Raw genomic sequence first — 20,797 nt, 5'->3', positions numbered from 1 at the left:
TTCTAATAAAGATTTCTAAAATGGAACTGGTGCTTTTGTGACTTGTTGGAAGTATGTGGTGAATGAATGAATTATGGATCTCGATGAAAACAAATCAGGCACATTTAGGGAACAGATTTTGTGACATAGGGATGCTGTGGCTGATGCTGTGGCTGATGCTGTGGCACAGGACGTCGCTCTCTGACCAGAAGGCTGGCGGTTTGATCCCAGTCTTCATCATTCAACAAGTGTCCTTGGGCAAGATACTGAAACCCCAAATTGCCCCTGTGCTGTTCTCATAGAAAAAGCACTGCCCAGTATATAACAGTAAATTCTTGTCAATGACAAAGAGTTTTAATAATCTGCCAAAAAATGCGTTATGATTGCATGATGACTGAGCAAAAATGTCAATTTGATCCTATTCAATTAAATCAAATGATCAAAAAAAGTGAAGGAGTAAATAATATTCCATTTTAAGTTCATACCTTGAGCTTTAGGAAAATTCCCCTTTAACATTTCAGAGACTAAACATTAAAATGACGAATTAAAGCCTACTTTGTAGTTATTAACCCTCAACATTATTACTTGAGAAGGCTTATGGGCCTTCATTTAAGTTGCAGTTAAACAGAGAGACAGACAGAAAGAGAGACAGAGAAACAGCCAGACAGACACCTGCTAAATTACTCCTGCGTAGTTCTCGCTACACTATGTGTTTACACACACACACACACACACACACACACAATAGGTGAAAACAACCCCACTGATGCGGTAACGAGACTTATTGAGAGGCTGCATATTTTAACATGATGCTTCTGTGCGTAAGTCAGGAAGAGAGAGAGAGGGGTAGAGAGAGAGACAGACAGACAGGCAGAAAGAGAGAGAGCAGTCAGTTTGATGCAGATCTCCACAGAGGACAGCTTCGGTAAGACCCGATCGTCTTTATTGCATGAACATGTCAATAATTGTTGGTTGAACTTGAGATTCCACAGCGTGTGTGTGTGTGAGAGTTCCCTTCCAGGTTTAGTATCATATCTGAGAGAGGCATGCTCCGTCTTCACATCCTGTTGAATGTGTCGCGGGTGAGAGGCAAAGTGAACGCTGGTGTAGTCTGATGAGGACAGGGTTTTAAATGTTTGTATAATCCAGATTTATTCACTATTCAGTCCTGTCAGTAGCTGCTACCGCTGAGAGGCAACACTCCCCTGAAGGCGGTTATGTCTGGTGGAGAGCAGAACTCCATGTAATATTCATAGAGTCACCATGCATGCATCACTGACTGATAGAGTGGGGGGGGGGGGGGGTGCAGCCTCACATGTGCTGTAAGCTATAGTCCACTTGCACCCGTTGTGGTCTGTTCATTTCTCTGCACTGACAACATATCAGACAAACATATCTATACAGATGTAGAAAAACAGGAATCTAACATTTGGTTCAATATGAACCTCTGTTGAGCTGAGTGTTAAATTCATACGTCAGTGTCATGGGGATGATGTGATTGTGCTGTTGAGAAGGATATCCCAACTTCTCGACATCACACAAACTTCTGACTTTTAGTGCTGTGGATGTTGTGTGGACTTTGGCAGAGTGTAGTGCCGCTGGGATAACGAGGGGGATGTGAATGCACTGAGGGGGACAGAAAAAGATTGAACAGCCTGGTTCAGAGAGCCAGCTCAGTCCTGGACTTCTCTCTGGATTTCATTGAGAAAGTGGATGAGAGGAGGATGTTAGCGAAGTTGGACTCCGTCGTGGACAACACCTCTCACCCTCTACACGACACTGTGGAGGCCCCGCACAGCTCTTTCAGCAGCAGGCTGCTGCACCCACAGTGTTAAATTGGAACGCTACAGCAGGTCCTTTATTCCCACTGCTGTCTACAACAGCATAACGTCAAATAAATACTGGCTGTTTTTTTTTTTTCTATCATCACAATCTACTAAATTCGTAACTATTTTTACACTGTTTTGCACATCGGTATCCTCCACACACTACTTATGGAGCATAATCATATCATGTAGCATATCAGATCATATTTAACATTCTGAAAATTGTCTTTTTTCACATCAGTATCCTAATACTTTTACATTCTTCTGCAATCATCATGTACTACTGCACTTTACTGAAATACTTTTTTTCTATACAAGCAATATTTTTTTCGGTACTGAAGGGTGTATATAATGTACATATCTTGTATTTTATTCTCTATTATTAAAACTCTGTTGAGTTCTTTTATATTTGTATTCTCTTGTCTACCTCAGTCTGACCTGTCCGGCTAACTCACTGATGTTCAGCAGAGCAGACACACACTTTTATTAACTTAGTGACTGATTAAACGCATGGATACCTGGAGCACTTCTTAAAGGGTCACTTCACTCATACTGCAAAAGCTTAAACTAGCTGCACAAAGAGAGTCGAGGCGTGACATTCAAAAGATTATTGGATTAGTTTTAGTTTTGTTCCAGGAAGCTGTCTACCAACTTGCAGGTTGTTGTTCTCTACCGTACATTACAAGGAGTTGAGACAGCCAGAACAATGTGGTATTTGCCTATAACAAATACAAACTATTTAAGATACATTTGAATCCGTCTTTCTTTCACTGGCTTAGTTCATGTAAGCTGTATTGACATGATCAGAAAGGCAGCAGCATTGCCAAAGTATCTGAGTGCACCGCAAAGCATTAGTGCTCACCATTTACATTAGTAGCATGAGTCGCAGAACAGAGAGTATCAAATTATTACCAGATATTAGAACCAGGAAATGAAGAACAGGATTTAATCACAATAACAAGTACTTATTTTTTGGCTACTTCCTCGGCTCACATCCAGCCTGTATACAGCTGGAAGACTGTCAGACACTACTTCCACAAATGGACCAGTTCTGGTACACACACAATAAATTGGCCATCCTCAGGTTGGGGACACAGGCATCTGTTGCTATCACTGTTGGGTCTCTGCCCAGATATTGGGCACTACTCAAACAGAGACCAGTGGTCCATTATGTACATCAACCCCATTGATCGATCAAAAGTCCACCTTGACACACTGCAGACATAGGCGGAAAGGCAGAAAAAGTAAATGTCTGTATGTATTGTCAGTGGCCTAAAACAGAATCCAGTTGAGATGTCAGTGCAAGGTGTAGAGACAGAGGACTGTCAGAGGCAGGGGGCAGGGGCCCTAATGGAGGTCCCAACAGATTATCAAAGGTTTTCTGGGTGCGTATGGATCTTAAAAGCTTTATCTAGGGACCAGCAAGCCATCTATAGCACACCCAAAGTCCACTTCCAGGTCCAAAGTGGCCGTCAATCAAGCCCACAAGGAAGTTCTGAGTCCTGCTAGAGACTATGCTCTCAGGGATAACATACAAAACCTTCTAAAATCATGTCAGGATGTCCTGCAAATTTTCAAGACAGTTGAAAGTTGACAATTGGCAATGGCACGTTCTAATGCCAGGTGTAAAATAAGAAACTTCGAGCTGACCACTTTTGGTCAGATCCCCTAAAAAGTTTTCAACTCCCTAGAGGGACAATTGATAGCACGGTGCCATAATCAATGAGGTTCCAAGGAAAATGAGGCTACAAGGAGGTTGTGTGGTCTCGCACAGTAAGAGTCCAGGGATAAAAGGAGAGTCATTGCATGACTGGGCTTCTTTGAAGGGGTCCAGCTGGAACCAGCAGTTGTTTCAAATGTACTATAGCTCTGTTTCATCTCCATTATTATTTTGCTTGTACGTCACTCAGGATTCTACACTATTATGACATGACACTGGGCTCTAAGACTCTAAGCTTTTATCTTAATTAGAAGAAAAACTGGATAGACTTTTGATCTTAATAGAATACCACAGATAAGATGGAATTCTAAGATACTGAGAGCTTTGTATCTTATCACATTTACTGCGGCTGTCACTTTAGAAGCAGTTAATTATATTACATTGCATTATAGTTGTGACACTTAACCACAGTTTCAGCTGAAGTTAAAATGACATGGCCCCTTAATGGTTGTCCTAATCAGTCCTTTTACCAGCGGAGCTCCTCTTACAGGGGACTGAGCTCAGCTGTGATTTGCAGAAGTGTCCTTGAACAGTCAGGCATTCATCTACTGTTGTGCTAAATGAATTAACTTTGAATGGTGACTGGACTGCATAGTCAGCAAATTGAACATGGTTGTTTGAAGCAGCTTTTTGAAACTTCCACCTCTGCTTGAGGCTGTGGCTTATTGAAGGGTGCTGTTGGCTTAACTATTTAAGCTAATATTGTGCTGTCATGGTATATACCTTTGAATTTGTCCACCTCATAGTGACAGGGAACAGTGCACTAGTTATCAGACTAGTTATCAGACTGAAATACTACATATTGCTGTTTTATTTATTCTTTCTGACATTGTCTTCGCTGTAACTAGAGAACCCATTTCATGAGACTCTGTTAGTTGTTGACATTTTCAGTTGGCATTGAGCTGTGGTAGTTGTGGTTGGTAAGAACACATTGCGACAGTTGTTACTTATGTAAGTTAACTTAGAAGTTACAACAACCCCTCATGTTATCAAGGTTTATCACCTTTTTTTGTGTTGATATTTTCCATAAATGCTGCCAGGTTGTAATAAAAGGAGATGCAAACTCTATTCTAAATCCTATTCACAAAGCGTGTTTGTTTTTCCCAATGGTGAAAGTTTGTTGACATATGCTTACATAATGGATGCCAGTAACACTAGTATGTGTCACACCTATTTGTGTTGATGCTTATCTAAATCTGGATGAGTGAAGTTAGAGCCCCATGTCATCCATGTCCTCCTCAGCTGGCAGTGTGTCCTACGCCTCCATTGTTGTTTCTTTGGTGAACGCTTTCTCAATGATGGTTTATCTCTTATCTAAACACGACTTCTTGTTGGAACTAAATGCAAACTAAAAATACCATTCTCATAAAGTAAGTTTTAATTTTCTATTTATTCAAATTAAACTCTTTATTCTAATAAAACGTAAGAAGAGCAAAGATAAGCACCTCAGCTGATCAGAGAAAAGAAAAGAGGACATTATATCAATTCACAGGTCAGAGAAAATACAATATGTAATAGTACTGTTTTGAGGGCAGGTGATCTCTGGGAAATGCTGATCCAAAAACACCACAACATTCAGTGCTTGGCTGTAAAGGGTTATGGTTAGAGGGGACAAAAGGCAATAGAGGGTTTCAAATATCCCCACATACTAATTAGACGCAGGGAAGTTTCTTATTATGGTGGACGGTTTGCATAATCATCCCTGCTTTGATGTTTTGTTCCACTTTTACTGCCAGTACATTCAGAGAGAAAACACAAGATATTTAATACTTTTGGGGTAAACAAATGTATTGAACTCTTTGCTTGCCGTCATTAGCTTGAAAAAGTAAAATGGTTAATAATAAATTTAAGAAATGTTATTATATATATGCCAAATAATATATAATGCACCAAAATGTTGTTATTATATTATATTGTATTTCAAGAAAGCTCTTAATACCAGCACCAATGTTTGATGACCACCCTAGTTAGCTGCCATAGTTGCTTGTTGCTATTAATATTAAACAGACTAATCTGACTGGACTGTCAAAATTCATAGTCAGCCCCACAAACAACAAACACTGACTTAGGCCCAATCCCATCTCACCCCTTGGCCTTAGCCTTTAGCCCTTCCACTTTGTTTTGCGTGTTCACATGTAGGGGTAGGCTTTCCCATTACATGTTAGGATGAAGGGGTAGGGCCAAGGGTTAGGGCTGTATGGCCCTCGAAACGACTCTCACTTCAAACTAAGGGCTAGGAGAATTTCCCAGAATGCCTTGAAAATCACTAGCAGGCTGGAAGAGAGAGACACAAATTTCTCCATTAATGCAGATTTAAAAATTACGAAAATGATTGTAATATCTTAATTTAATGTCATTTCAATGTATTATGGTCATTTTTTTCACAACAACCTTAAAAAAAAGATTGCAGCTGCGCTAGCGTTAGTATGCTAGCATTGAACTTAACTGCTCCTCTAATAACAAAGCTTCCTGGCAGGGCTGCATACAGACCCCTGCTAACAAACTGAAGCTGGGTGCTTTTGATTCATACGTGAAATAATACATCCAAGCTATTCAATTTCAAATGTCATTGATTCACCTGCGTTAGCATAGGTGTCATTTGGATATTTTAGTTTGTAACTTTAGTAACTACAAGCAATAGCATTGGTTTATGTAAGATCTCAACAATGTCATTACAATGACATCCCCGCAAAACTTTTTTCGTCTGTTTACATCGACGACTACTGATGATGTGTCAGGTTTTCGCGACGACTAATGATGATGTAATGGCTTCTTGAAGGGCTGTCCCAATTTGTAGGTGATGATTTCAACCACTACCCCTTGTATCTCCATTTCAAGGGGCAAGATAACCCTCAAAAAACAAGTGGTAGGGGTATGGGTGGGTAGAAAGGGTGAAATGGGATTGGGCCTTTGTGCACCCTTGTCTAGATCAAAGAGGCAAAGTGTGAAATACAATGATGTTACTCAGAGTGACAGTTTCACAAGCCTCAGGGGCAGTCATCTGGCTGCGACGGCTGAATGCTCCTCAGTGAACACACTTAGAGTGGAGAGGAGTGTGTGTGCGTGGAGCTTCATGATAACGTAGTACACATCAAATCATATTTTGCGTCATCTCAGAGGTCCAATCTCTGTGAGCTATCAGGGGAAACATCATTTCAGTTTATTCATCTTCACAGTTATTCATGAGAAAAAGGAATCCAGATTCATTAATGGATTTTAATGATTTAGCCTGTGTGATCTAGATCTGAAACTCTGTGATAAAGTAAGTGCTAATCATCTGTTTTAATATGACATGTGCTGAGATGATGTTGGGAAAGAAGAATCTTTAAATCAATGATTAGCCTGTTGATGTTGTAAGGCATTGTAATGAGAGTGGCATTGATGATGATAATTATTCCACAATGCTTTCAGTAAGAAAGTATCATGTCCACATGGGTGTGAATCGAGTGGAACAGAGGAGTGCAGTACTCAGCATCCAGTGTATTACATTCCAAGGTGAACATGAGTTATCAATTTGATGAGACATAAGTTGATGAACAGCTCTGGTAAAATGCACGTCACCCTGTTGTTTAGATGTATAGACAATGAATCATATCTGTTAGAGGCTGAAGCAGACTGTAAATCAACAACAAGACTGGAGGTGGAGGCTGATTTACAACCTGCTGGATGAAATAGAACATCTCTGGGGGAGAAGAAGCAGGAAGCCATTTAGTTATGGACTTAACACATTTTCTTTCCATATTAAATTAAGAATCCAAAATCTGAAAATGAAAAAAATAGTCATTTTCTTATATGTTTATTAACCTGATACCATTTTTTCATACTTTGATTGTATGCTCAAATCAAAATAAGAAATGAAATAATCAGCCATGAGTTGATTTTGATAAATAGTTTCATTTTCATTTTCTGAATTTTGATTCATAATTGAATACCAAAAGAATGAATGATATATGGATTGGTTTCCTTTTTTGGGTCATGAAGGATCATCTACAGATGAAGCATGAATTAGCCCTGAAATAAAGGTTTAACCTAAAATGACTCAACATTTAGCAGATATATACATAATCAAAACAGACACTGCTAATTCTTAACATATTAAAAATACTTATTTTCTCTCATATGATTATTGATATAATGTAATTTAGTCTTTATCCTGCTATTTAAGCAAAACATGCCCCAGTAGCTATCTATAACCCTTAATGTCTTGATAAACAGAATCAGTTATGTCAACTATGTGGTTGGGTTAAGAGTAACAAGAACCAGATGTTTAAATAGGTGATGGAAATGGTCCACCCAACTAAAAAGTCACAACAAGTCACATGCTATTCGGTGACACTGATGTCAACCAACATGCCCCTGGCGACTTGACAAGTTTCTAACAAACGTCTTAATTAATTTAAAGTGCGACACATCTACTTGTTTCACTTCAGCCAGACTCTGGTGTGTTTGCTCTGTTTCTGCATGTTTCTTTTTTTCTGAGTGCATCATAAACCAAACATAGCCACCAGATACTTCAATCCAATAATGGCTTTTACACAGACAGTAGAGAGTCAGACCCCTGCAGCAACAACACCACACCTTATTTGTAGACCCGTAAAAGGCCTGTGCATATATAAAAGCATACCAACATCACAGGCACATGATTCAATATTTTGACATTATTTTTAATCAGGTTTTAGGTCTGGTCTTTATTTATTTTAGTTTATTCACATGTTGTGACACTGTGTTAAGGATACAGCCCCGCTCTGTTTCTCCTGTAGACTTATTCTTGTTTAATATGAATCATGTAACAGTCAGTACAAGGTCAGTGTGACTAAGCTGGGCTGTGGTGCAATTGCATGACACTAAAACCAAAAGAAATTTAGCACCAGCCTGTGTTGTTTCAAACACAATCTCATTCCAGGAACTGAGGTGTAATTGGTGCTGTGTGGTAAACTGAAACAAACACTGGAGAGTGGACTGCTTCCATGTTTACAACTGCAAATGAGAAAAGGTGATGTGATGATGTGGAGTGACAAACAACATCCTGTGATTTGGAAGGAATGTGTTTATATGATAATTATCATGATTTTATTTTGTTCTAATCCACGACAGTTAAGGAAACAGTTGTGGTATCAGTATGTTGGCTGGAGAGGTGACAGGACCCTCTTTTGTGTCTGATTTAGAACCTGCTGCTGTTGCCACAGTTACTGCTGTCAGTGCCATTGATCATGGAGCAGCACTAGTGTTCCAGCATCCTTGGGGAAATAAAGTATTGATCACAGGGTATTGTGGAGTTATTAATCTTGGGGTTCAAAATGAGAATCTTGAATGTTCAGTGAGTGGTTTGTTTACTAGAATAATTGAACCTCTGCACTGGCACCATCCTCTGTGGAAGTCATATGTTCCTGTAGAAAAGGCTTTGACTATTTGTGCCTAACAAAGCTAAGGGGAAGCCTTGTCCAACACCCAGAATGGCCCCATTCTAGCTCTTGCTCTACAATATAAACAATGTTGGGTTCACAGCTTGTGTCCACTGCTACCATGTTGACTAAAAAGGTTTATGTTTCATTATTTGCTCTGGCCCACTTAACACTGTTGTGATATCAGCTAATTACTCGGTTTATATTAATCACGACATGTTGCTCACGACATGTTGCTCACTTCCCTTTTCAAGGAGTCTTTCATATTTGGCTGTTATATGTAGTAGTAGTAGTAGTCTTTTTGCACAACTTGTGTTTTAGTGAAGGATGAATGAACAAAAATCTTTATATCTCTGTACAATATGATACTGTATGCTGTATGGAGTTATTATCATGTGCATGTGAGGGAGACATCTTGGTTTAAACCTTAAAAAAATGCAGATGCCTTCAGGCATATGCTTTCAGCACTGCCAATGTCACATTCTGACATAAAAGATTACGGTTGAAACAAAATCCACTGACTTCATTTAGAGCCACTTCCTACTAAAGAAATAATCCCAATGAAAAATGCATGGACAGTTCAGGTCAGAGTATTTGTATAAATAGTTTCTTCATCAACTTCCAAGTAGTAGAATCTTTCTCAAATGTATCAAACGTGTTTCTAAATAATACACTTTCCTGACATTGACGACTCATGTCAGCCAAAGTAGATTTAAGTTCACAGTATTTTGACCCATGGAATCATACAACTGTCATGAGTTGTCCAGTGATGTGAACAATCACTTATTGTTTCATAACTATGGCAGTGTGTCTCACCAGTCATCCCATATTATGTGAATAAAGTATCACAGAGAGACTCATTCCATAAAGAAAACTTACTGTTTTCAATTTATATTAAGTAAAAGTCCAGTCACCTCCATTGATTTGGGAAGAGGAAGAGGGCCATGGTTAAGGTCAGACATGTAATTATGTATTATTGTATATTCGTGGGACAACTGATGACATTTTGTTTATGTTCTCTGCCTGCGTTGCTGTCTTGAAACATTGCAAGTTGGTGCTGATCAATATTTGCCACTTTCCCTTTGTCGACGCACTTCACATGCTGGAGCTTTGGTTGTAGTTTTATTGAACAAGAATAATTCATTGGAATGATTTACAGTAACAGTTTTATTGGCTGTCATTAGTCTTCCAATCAGAAATTTGGACATTTCGCTTATTTTATTAGATTTTTTTCGAATTAAGTTAGATGAAAAAAAATCCTCATGTTGAATAAGAATAAAGCTTAGAATAAAGATGGAACACTTTGCCTTATCTGCGACCTCAGTGCTGTGCATTACTCTCTCCTAACAGGCAACATGCACCCTAACATGCAAACCTTTGTGGAACAAATGTAATGTTTCCTAACATCATTTGAGGGTGAGAGTTTCCTATAATCTCAGATGTCCCCTTAAAGGCTCAGTGTGTAGAATTTAGTAATATCTAGTGGTGAGATTGAATGTTGCAGCTAAACACCCCCCACCTCACCCTCTCCTTCCAGAATTGAACCAGTGGTAGCCTTCCGTTGTCATAAAAACTCTGAGGATGTTTAGTTTGTCCACTTTGGGCTACATTAAAAAACAATGTAGAAGGTTAGAGGACTCCCTCTAATGTAAATATAAAGTATTTTAATATGAAGTGCCCATTCTAGGGTAAAAAAACACAATTCATACAATTTATATGAAACACACTTTTGAAAACATCACTAGGATTATTTTATATTCAATTTCTGCCAATAGATCCCGTTCACCTATATTTTCACACTGAACCTTTAGATAATTGATTTGATTGTTATTCAATATCAGATACCCTCACCCCAATGCCCAAATTCTGAGGTGTCAGAATTGGTTTTGAGAGAAAACATGCAGTAATTTGATATCTATTGTATGCAGTATTTCTGTCTGTTTATAATACAACTTTAACAATATAATTACTGTGGATAAACCTTCTTAAACAGGTGATTACCCTTTTCATAATAAGGTTTTACTCTGATCAGACTGAGAGTCATAAGCTTGTTGTTGCTCCTCAGTGTCTGAGCTTCCATGTGAAATGTGTTGAATAGTAAAAATGCTTTTTAAAAACTTAATCCAGAGCTGCAGTCTTAATTACTTTGATTGAGCAGCAAGGTGTGGCCACCACATTGAGGCAGTGTGTCAAATGTCTGTTGGAAATGTGTGTTGACTGTTTTTGCACTTCTAGCATCTTGATAAATTCCTGTGACACACACTGTGTTTGTGAACAATAAAGGGCACAGTGTGAGTCTGTCATTGTATCCTGGTCAGATCAGATCCTCTCTGGCAGGATCAGTGGGTGAGAGTGTGCAGAGCAAATACATTTTCTAAAAAGATGGAATGTCCCCATCCAAACATTCAGTATTGCTATAGTCTAATATAGTCCAGTCATCTGGTTGAATGAGGGTTAAGAGATTGGTTTAGCTTGACTCTAAAAGAATGCACACTATATATCCAGCTGTGCCTTAATCTGGAAGTGGTTTGTTTAGGAAGACGAGTCACACAGAATGTCAGACTGAGATGCTGCGTGTGGTTTAAGAGTGTTGTGTCAAAGTGGCTCTAAATGGTTTTATGGTATGTAATTATGGAGCCATTCTAAAAATGCTAGGATGCCAAAGCAAAGAAATATAGTTTATATTCAGAAGCATCATTGTCCATTGACTAGTCTTACACTGGAGTTGGTGTTCAAAGAAAAGGGACATTTACTGGGGCTTCAGAAAAGATTCCAACTCACTAAGAAATAGTAGCAAAGTGAAAATATGGTTCTATAAAAAAATGCACATTTGTGTAAAATTAAAACTGAAATCTCTCATTTACAAAAAGTATCCAGACCCTTCATTCAGTACTTTGCTGAAGCCTCTTTGGCAGCGGATACAGCTTTGGCACATGTACGTCTCTGTAAGCTTGGCACACCTGGATTCTAGGATTTGGTCTTTCTCACTTTATCTCACTGACTGGGATGGGATGGGGAGTGCTTTGTTAACTGCCAACTTCAGTTGTTCTGTGGAGTTTTATTCTGGACTTTGGCTGAGCCACTCATTGACGGTTAGAGACTTGTCCTGAAGCCACTCCAGCATTGTCTTGGCTGTATTCCTCATTCTCTTGAAATACTCACTTGACCTTTAAATCCTTTTTGGCAGAGCCCACACAGCCTGTCTCATGCCTTTACTCAGCTGTGTAACCTCTCTACCATAAAGGTCTGATTGATGCAGTTCTGCTGATATGCTTCTTACAGGGCGGCTCTGGCAGAGGGGTAGAGCGGTCATCCTCCAATAAGAAGGTTTAAAATCAGAGTAGTGGTATGTCTCACCCAGTTTTCATCCCATCAAACCAAACTTATCACACACTTTAACACTGGAACTTACATCAGTGTAATAAGAACTACGTACGGTGACAGAAACCATCTGTAAGAACATTTTTTAGATGTGTACTTTTGATAAATGTCCCATCCACTAGGCGGGCAGGAGGCAGGTTTCATGACTTAAACAGCAGCCAGCCACCAGGGAGTGATCAAGATGTTTTTGGGGAGCTGTCATGACGTCCATCCATACATACAGTCAATAGTGATAACTGATATGTTGAATGCCTGCCTCTGGTGCATTAATATTTGTATTATAACTGTTTCTGTCACTCAATTACTTGACCTGCTCTTTCAGCTCTTTCTCATTTAAGTTTAACTGTTCCATAAAACATATATGCATGTTATGTAGATTAGTGGTGCTACAATCCCAGAGTTGAAGTCTAGTTTAAAGCTTTCATTTCTCCAGTATATTGTATCCATACATGCTGCATTTCACTAATCAAATTATTCATATTTAAGAGTGAACAGGGAACTTGAGTTAATTCAAGGAGCTAGGGGCCCACAGCTCATTACAAACAGGGCAGTAATGCAAATAGACAAATGTAATCGGCCTTGTTTAGTACATTAAAAGGCCTATTAAGGGCTGTGAAAACTGCAGAAAACAAATTAATTGGCATGTGAAATGTTTCTCGTTATGTGATGATTCAAAATCTCCTGAAAAATGCTGCAGTAGTAGCAGTTTTACAGCAGCATCTGCCACAGTGATGCAGTGTAGTTGGAAAGTGGAGGACGGTTGGCCACCACTGATTTAAAGATGGCAAGATAGCTGCATGATGAGGAGCTGTCTCTATTATAATAAAGCCAACTGGTCAAACAGGCTCTCTGTAACACTGGTGCAGGCTTTAGTCAGTTACCAATAACTGGTTTAGTGTAACTGTAAATGTCACATCATATCTGCCCAAAGCTGAACTGAGAAGGCTGCTTTATAAGGGAAATGCTGCACATCTCCTCATCATTAATTCTTCCTCACTCAGCCATTATCACTTTGTAAGTCAAGAAGTGCTTGAGTGCCACTCATTGTAATGTGGTCTTGCAGCCTGTAAGAGTAAATTTGACTTTGCTGTGAATAACACTGTTGTCAAGTCAACACAAGCAGGGTCCAAGGTTACATTTTTTCCAAAAAAAAAAAAATGTTTCAATGTTTTCATCATCCTTATTATGTATTGGCTGATAACATGAACGTCAAAAGCAAAACACTGAATCATTGATAATGGCTGTTGGTAAATGTTAATATTGTTTACACTTCAACACAGTGACACAATGTTCTGAAAAATCTGTATTTGATTATTCTAATATTAGAATATACAGTACATGCAAATGGCCTCAACTGACTCTGTCAGGAAAAACAATGCAAGATGCATGCTTCCGTACCTTCACCAGTTGAATGACATTAGTCATATAAAGACAAAATGGTAATCACTTAAAGGAAGAAGAGGATGTGGTCACAGAATATGGTCACAGTTTCAACAGGAAGTCAGTGTATTTCTTCACTTCAGATTTCCTTTGTCTCAACCACCTCACAGACATTAGTTTAGATTAATGTGAGTACATTTGTCAACATAATTGTTTTTGACTTTATTCTGACATTTTTTTGTTTTTCAGCTATTCTAGTCATTACCAAGAAACTTTGCACAGCCATTCATGTTCAATGATAAACTCTATTAATTATGGTGAATATTTTGTGGCCCCACAATCAGTTTGATCTGAATTGTTTTTCGAAAATTGATTCTCAACAACTTTACAGATATATGGAGTATAGACATGCAAGGTCCCCTTAGGATACACTGAATTGAAGTAAGGTGATTCTTTAACTTTTACTGTCGTGCAAAATTTTAATGACATTTTATTTGTCTAGCCTACGTTTTAATTCGTCCTAATGAATCATGATATTTGTGTTAGCTTCTGTAGTGCTTTGTGTTTAGGGCTGGATTGAAAATGTTGCCAGGATATGAAGATGCAGAGCTAAGATGCTAAACATAGTAGATATCATAGCTGCTTAACATCAGCATATTAGTCATTGTGAGCTTTTTTTTAAATTCATACTAAGCTAAATTATTTTGTGTTTCACAAAGGTCACATAAAACCGGACTACCTAATCAGACCAGACTAATACTCAACCAGAGGACACCAGTTTAAGCCATCGCAGGGGGCTCCAATCAGAATGAAGATTTGTGTGTGTGTTGATACATCTTTTGTAATGAGAACGTAAGAACATGTGTACGAACATTCACGTGAGTGTGTGCATGTGAGAGGTGAATTAGTTTGTGTGATGTGAAGGTGTGAAGGCGGTGACCATGTCTGAGGAGGACATGATGAACTGCACCATCAGCCATGAAATCCACCAGTACCTCTTCCCTTCAGTGTATATCCTTGTACTATTGGTAAGTGTGTGAATATGTTGTATACCTGAAACATTTTTTTAAGATATCTGAATTCCTTATCAAAGTTTGTTTCCAGTAAAGGGTCTCAACAACTCAGAAAGTAACTTTTAAAGTGTAACTTTTAAATGTTTAAAATGGAAATAACTATGTTTGACTAAATGTTATGTGGAGTTTTTTGCATTTCGAATTTCCTAATATGGGGGGTCTCGAATCTCTTTATGTCTCTGTACTGCAATATGCTGGTGTCCCAGGATTTATCCCACCTCTCAGCTGGGATTGGCTGGAGAGGAGGGCAGTGTGACAGAAAACTGTCTGTCACATAGAATGACAATAATTACAATGAATGATCTTAATGATTCCAGGTTGGTGTTCCCTCCAACATATACTCTCTGTACCATGCTGCTGTACAGCTGAAGCAGAAGAATGAACTGGGAGTTTATTTAATGAACCTCACTGTGTCTGATCTGTTGTACCTGGCATCGTTACCGCTGTGGCTCCAGTATTTCTTTCAGGTAAAATAAAAGCACCAATTTGTTATGTTATACTTTTAATTTGCTAAATGCATCACCACTCCCTGAATGCATTGGATAGTGCAAAGTTTTATAATGACATTAACTTTTTTCAATTCTTACTTCACCTAACCTGCTTTACCTATAGACAAAATCTATATAACAAAACCCCATCAGAATACGAACTGAAAATGTCAGGGCTGCTGTTCATTATGTTATAATAGCAGATATACAAATACATACACGATGAGCTGCATCAGTTGTACATTGTCAGTCTGACTGTATTCAACTTTGTAATCTGTGGTTGAATGAAATCATAATAATAACAGCAACAAGAGGAAAATGCCGAACAAAGTTGGTGCAAAAATGCATCCTTGTTTGATGTCGCTCTGAAGTGCTCTGAGTTTCCTCATTGTATTTGACTACACCCTGCTTATCTTGATGAAAGGAGATGATAATGCTGTGCAAATGTGGGGGCAACCAATCTTCTTCAGCAGCTTGAACAGTAGATGTGGTCGGCTCGGACTTAAAGTTGAGTAAGGACCACTTGGGCGGAAGACTTTGGGCCCATTAATATCAATCGATCTTGGTTTGAAAATCACAGTCTATCTGTGAATTGTTGCTGATCATGATCATCTCTTTATGGCCACCATCTTTATCATCGGACTGAAACTAGCAGAGATGGCGTAGTAGTACAATATGTGTCAGTGTGATGTTCCTGATAAAAAACTGTGTATATGTGTTGGTTCAGGACGATGATTGGAGTCACAGGGAATGGTTGTGTCAGTTGTGTGGCTTCCTACTCTATGAAAACATCTACATCAGCATTGGCTTCCTGTGCTGTATCAGTCTGGATCGCTACCTGGCTGTGGTTCATCCTTTAAGGTAAGCTTGATGGTTAGAAGTCCAACTCCTCTCTTCTTTCTCCCCAGTTGGTCGAACCTTTCGCCACTGTTACTCAGTGCTGATTACATTCATCTTGTCAAGAAATCATATATTTTGAGCTGAAAATCAGCTCATGATTGCTATTAATACTGACATTATTGTAATTGAATTCACTGAAACAAGAAATTCACCATTTCTTCCAAACGTTGCTTTACATATAAAACTTCACATTAGTCATCACATTTCTTGAATTGGTATTTAATGCTCTTTTCTTTTCCATTCTTTCAAACCTCCAGATTCACCTCTCTCCGCTCTATGAATGCAGCATGGCTTGTTAGTGCTATTATCTGGCTGAAAGAGATTGCAGTAGGCGTGGTCTTCTTCCGCCACAAAGAACTGAGCAAAGACCGCGAGAACCTGTCTGTGTGCTTCGAGCACTACCCCATGCAGCAGTGGGAGTACCCAATCAACTACTACCGCTTCACAATTGGCTTTGTGTTCCCGTTATCTATTCTATCGGTAGGATACATTTTTTTTTTCTCATTTATTGTTGCAGTGTCATTATTTCAATTGAAATACATTTAAATTGATATGTTTATATTTTAAAACTTGATTAGATCCATTTGTTTCTGTCCAGATCAGCTACCTGTGCGTCCTCCGTGCTGTGGGCCGGAGCGCAGGGACACAGCCGGTTCAGAAGATAAGGATCCGACAGTTAGTCAGCAGCACCATTCTCATCTTCCTTGTCTGTTTCTCCCCATACCACGTCTTCTTGTTAGTACGCACCCTGCTGGAGCGGGACTGCAACTTTATTGCAAGTATGGTTTCATCTCTGGAAATATATTCTGGTGAGTGAGAGTGAAAACATATCTTAACCACATCGCCTGTATTCTTATTTCCAAGGAATATTTAACTACTACCACCTGTCCCTGCTGCTGACCACCCTGAACTGCGTGGCAGATCCTGCTCTCTACTGCTTCGTCAGCGAAAGTGCCCGTCACAGCCTGTACAGAGCCATAATCCGACCCTTTGCCAGGATACTCTGTTGCTGCTGTCGCCGTGGCAAAGCGAGTCCCACCAACCCAGCTACAGATTCCAATGAGATCGCCACTGAAGACAACAATGGCCACCCAACAGTGCAGCTTCTCACTCACACCAGCACAGACAACAGTGTAAAAACAGACCCTGCCATCGAAAACACAATTTTAATTACACAGATGGATGAAAAAACAATCATACCCTCAATTGTACAAAGTAACAGACATTGAAAAAAGTTTATAAGTAAATCCAGCTGTGTGACAGCCATGGAGGAGCTGAGCCAATAATCAGAGAGGACTGACGAGACGGACAAAAACTAATATAATCTGGGGACCAATCACAAACCGTATTATCAAAGGCCTCAGAGCAGCAGGAGTAAAAGGACGAGACAGATTCTAAGATTAATCTGAGGGAAGTAGAGAGTGAGTGAAGAATGCATAAGAGATCACATTTTACTTGCCTGTAACACCCATCCAGCTGTGCATTCATTATTATCATCCAGTGACACTGGCGTGAAATCATTATCTCGTTTCTCTCAAGTGATGGATACAGCAACTGCTGCTATGAGAGATCCACATAAAACTGACTTTTGTGTTGTCATTCTCATTGTGTTTTAATGTATCAGGGGGTTGTACCTGCAATGATTACTGCTCGAAAATGTAACCCTTGGGTGGCAGTATTCCTTTAAAACTGCAGTATTATACATGGCACCCTTTATGAGTGAAGATGTAAGCTATGGCTTTATTAATGGTGAATACAGTTTTACTTATGCTCTAGAAATCAGCTTTAAGCCATTCACAAAAACCAGCCCTGGTGTAGCTTGAAATTATATTGTGTTTGGGCATGGACAAAATCAGGTGAGCCAACTTAATCCACACTCAAGTGCAATGTTTTTACAACAGTTACCATATTACTTACTATACTAGTTCACCAGTGTATAATAAAGACATATTGCCAGCATGAACAAACTTACCACCCAATGGAGGACATGGCACATTGTAATTGAGAGACACAATTTCAGTAAAATCAGTAAAGGAGACATATTATGCTTTAATTCAGGTTGATATTTTTAATTTGTGATATTTTTTCCTCTTATGTTGAGAAAACACATCACTCTCCTCATACTGTCCATTGCTGCAGCCCCTCTTTTAAGCCTCTGTCTGAAACGCTTGGTTTCAGCTCCTGTCTCTTTAAGGCCCCCCTCCCAAAAAAGTCTTCTCTGATTGGCCAGCTAGTCCGAGCTGTTGTGACTGGTCAACTGCTTTCTTTGCGAGTAGGAAAAGGTGGCCTCCAGTTTCACTTTACCTGACCTTAGGAGGCGTGTCAGACTAGCTGCACATTTTGCAAATGTGGGGCAGCGTGATGTCTCATAATGACATACTCTACCATTACTGACGATAATTACTCAATTCATTTGCCTTTCATAATGCTGCAAACTGTTTATTCGAACCAATGCTTTAAACTCTTATTTTTCTGACGTTCTCATTACACATGGCATCTATTGCACTTCGGTCCATCCTGGGAGAGGGGTCCCTCACTTGTGGTTCTCTCTGATGTTTCTACATTATTTTTTCCCTTTTAAAAGGGTTTTTGGTAGTTTTTCCTTACTCTTGTTGAGGGTTAAGGGCAGAGGATGTCACACCTTGTTAAAGCCCTATGAGAAAAATGTGATTTGTGAATATGGGCTATACAAATAAGATTTGATTGATTGATTGATTGGCATCATGATGATGTGGAAGTATGGGCCAGACTACTGATGAGGCATTTTAGGTGCTTCAGTGCTGTCTGTTGGGTAGAGGAGATCCCTTTATTGCAGAATATATAACACACAATAGGAAAGAAAAACTGAACAAGCCTCTTATGTCTCCTTTAAAGTTACAATTTTGCCCATCAAGCTATACTCAATAACCCATCAACCAGCATCAACTTACAGAAGTATTCAGCCGGTCTGCTATGGCTCCAAACTGTGGTTATTTGCGTCCTGATGTTTTTGAAAACAGATTTGGTTGGACACCGTTTAGAGATGCACACAAACACACCTGTGTTAATATGGTCCCACCATTGATGCAGTTCAGATAAAACATAAGCATAATGTCCAAGAAACTGGACTGTGGACCTTGCAACAATTAAAACCATTAAGCTGTGAGTGTTTCCAGGAGGATATAGAAGCCTTAATAATTGTGAAAAGGAAGAAGTGTAGAAACACCAAGACTAAGATAGCACTTGACTTGAGAATTTATGGTAGAATTAATTCAGAAAAGCAATACAATGAAACTTCTGCTAAGCAGCTAATGTCACCATTAATTGATAAGTGATGATGGTAAATGTGAAGAGATCAACAGCAGCTCAAGCATGGAAGAGTCATCATAGCTAACATTAGCCACCATATGCTGCTGGTGCGTTTCAATGCTTACAAATGTAACATTTCCTTTGTCAGATCATTGTTTCTTCCATCAAAAGCCAAGCCGTCTTGCTTTTAACACATTTTAATGATTTGACCAGACTGTATTTCCCTCTTTGCTAACTTCTATGCTAACCTGAACTATTAATGTAAGGTTTGTAATAACTTACATTTCTTTGGTACCTTTTTTTTCTTCCCTTTTGTCCTTTTTAAGAAAGTGATGCTGTTTTGTGAGGGTGTCAGTGAATGCAGATGGGTGTACAGTTTATTTACGTTTACATTTAGGGCATTTAGCAGATGCTTTTGTTCAAAGTGACTTACAATAAGTACATTTGTCACATATATGACGTGTTCTGCTCCTGTGCTTTGAAATGATGAATGTCAGGAGAACAATATCCAGTGTTTACATGTTGCTATGTGCATGGGAATAGTTCTTGTTCAGGTCATACTATGACATTCTTAATTATTGTTTAAGCTATGGTTCTTTCTAACATTATGGTCAAAGTAGTGTCTTATTATGATAAATGTTCAAATAACATATTCACAGATGTATGATGAATGATATTTTTATAAAAGTATGAAACTATGTATACTATATTATATCAGTATGCAAACTAAAGGATAGCTGTTTTTTTTATTGTGTGTGTTTAATGTGTAGAGCCATACTGCTGCATTTTGTGTGTGTGTCTGTACATGACTCTTTGGTCTCTGTGCATACTGGTGTGGTTTTAGTGTGATGTCAGCATTTGCTCTCTGACGCTGGTGGTGTCAACAGCAGGAAGTCTTTCTCTAATTTACGATTGGGGCAGAGTGTGATTTTTCAGTTTGTTTTTTTATTTATATATTTTTTTGGTGGGGGGGGATACAAACTAAAGCCAGACTTAACAAAAACAACACAGCCTGCATCGATTTCTTCTGCCTCACTGTGTCTAGGTGACTGTGGCAACTTGCATGTGAATGTATTAAATGCATTACGTACACCACATTCAGTTAGTCAACCTTGTTTCTCATAACAAGAGCTGGAGAAGCACTGGGTGCAAGCTCGTCCGCATCACTTCCTGCTGAATCTGGGTCGGCGCGGACCATGCGCCTCCTCTCTTTTCTTGCTGGGGTGTTTTTGCCGCAGTTCCTCAGAAGCTGGTCAGCTCGCAGTGGAAGTTACTCAGTGACGTCGGATGTACCTGAGACAGTGTTGAGAGTCGACCAATCACATTAGATAAAAAAATAAAAATAAAATCAAAACATATT

At 39.1% G+C, this 20,797-nt stretch overlaps 1 protein-coding gene across 1 annotated transcript; it reads left to right on the top strand.

Annotated features, from left to right (window-relative positions):
- Positions 1 to 782: 782 nt before the first annotated feature.
- LOC109627983 (ovarian cancer G-protein coupled receptor 1) lies at positions 783 to 20,534 on the top strand. The gene is made up of 7 exons (XM_020084825.2): positions 783 to 904; positions 14,408 to 14,716; positions 15,079 to 15,228; positions 15,977 to 16,110; positions 16,407 to 16,629; positions 16,748 to 16,928; positions 17,014 to 20,534. Exons 2-7 carry the CDS (start codon positions 14,630 to 14,632, stop codon positions 17,376 to 17,378), a joined length of 1,140 nt encoding a protein of 379 aa, XP_019940384.2. The 5' UTR covers positions 783 to 904; positions 14,408 to 14,629; the 3' UTR covers positions 17,379 to 20,534.
- Positions 20,535 to 20,797: the final 263 nt, after the last annotated feature.

Source organism: Paralichthys olivaceus, chromosome 12, assembly GCF_024713975.1.
Source record: "Paralichthys olivaceus isolate ysfri-2021 chromosome 12, ASM2471397v2, whole genome shotgun sequence".
NCBI classification, from domain to species: domain Eukaryota; kingdom Metazoa; phylum Chordata; class Actinopteri; order Pleuronectiformes; family Paralichthyidae; genus Paralichthys; species Paralichthys olivaceus.
Note: the sequence above shows the minus strand (reverse complement) of the source record. Positions and strands in the feature narration are given on the sequence as shown.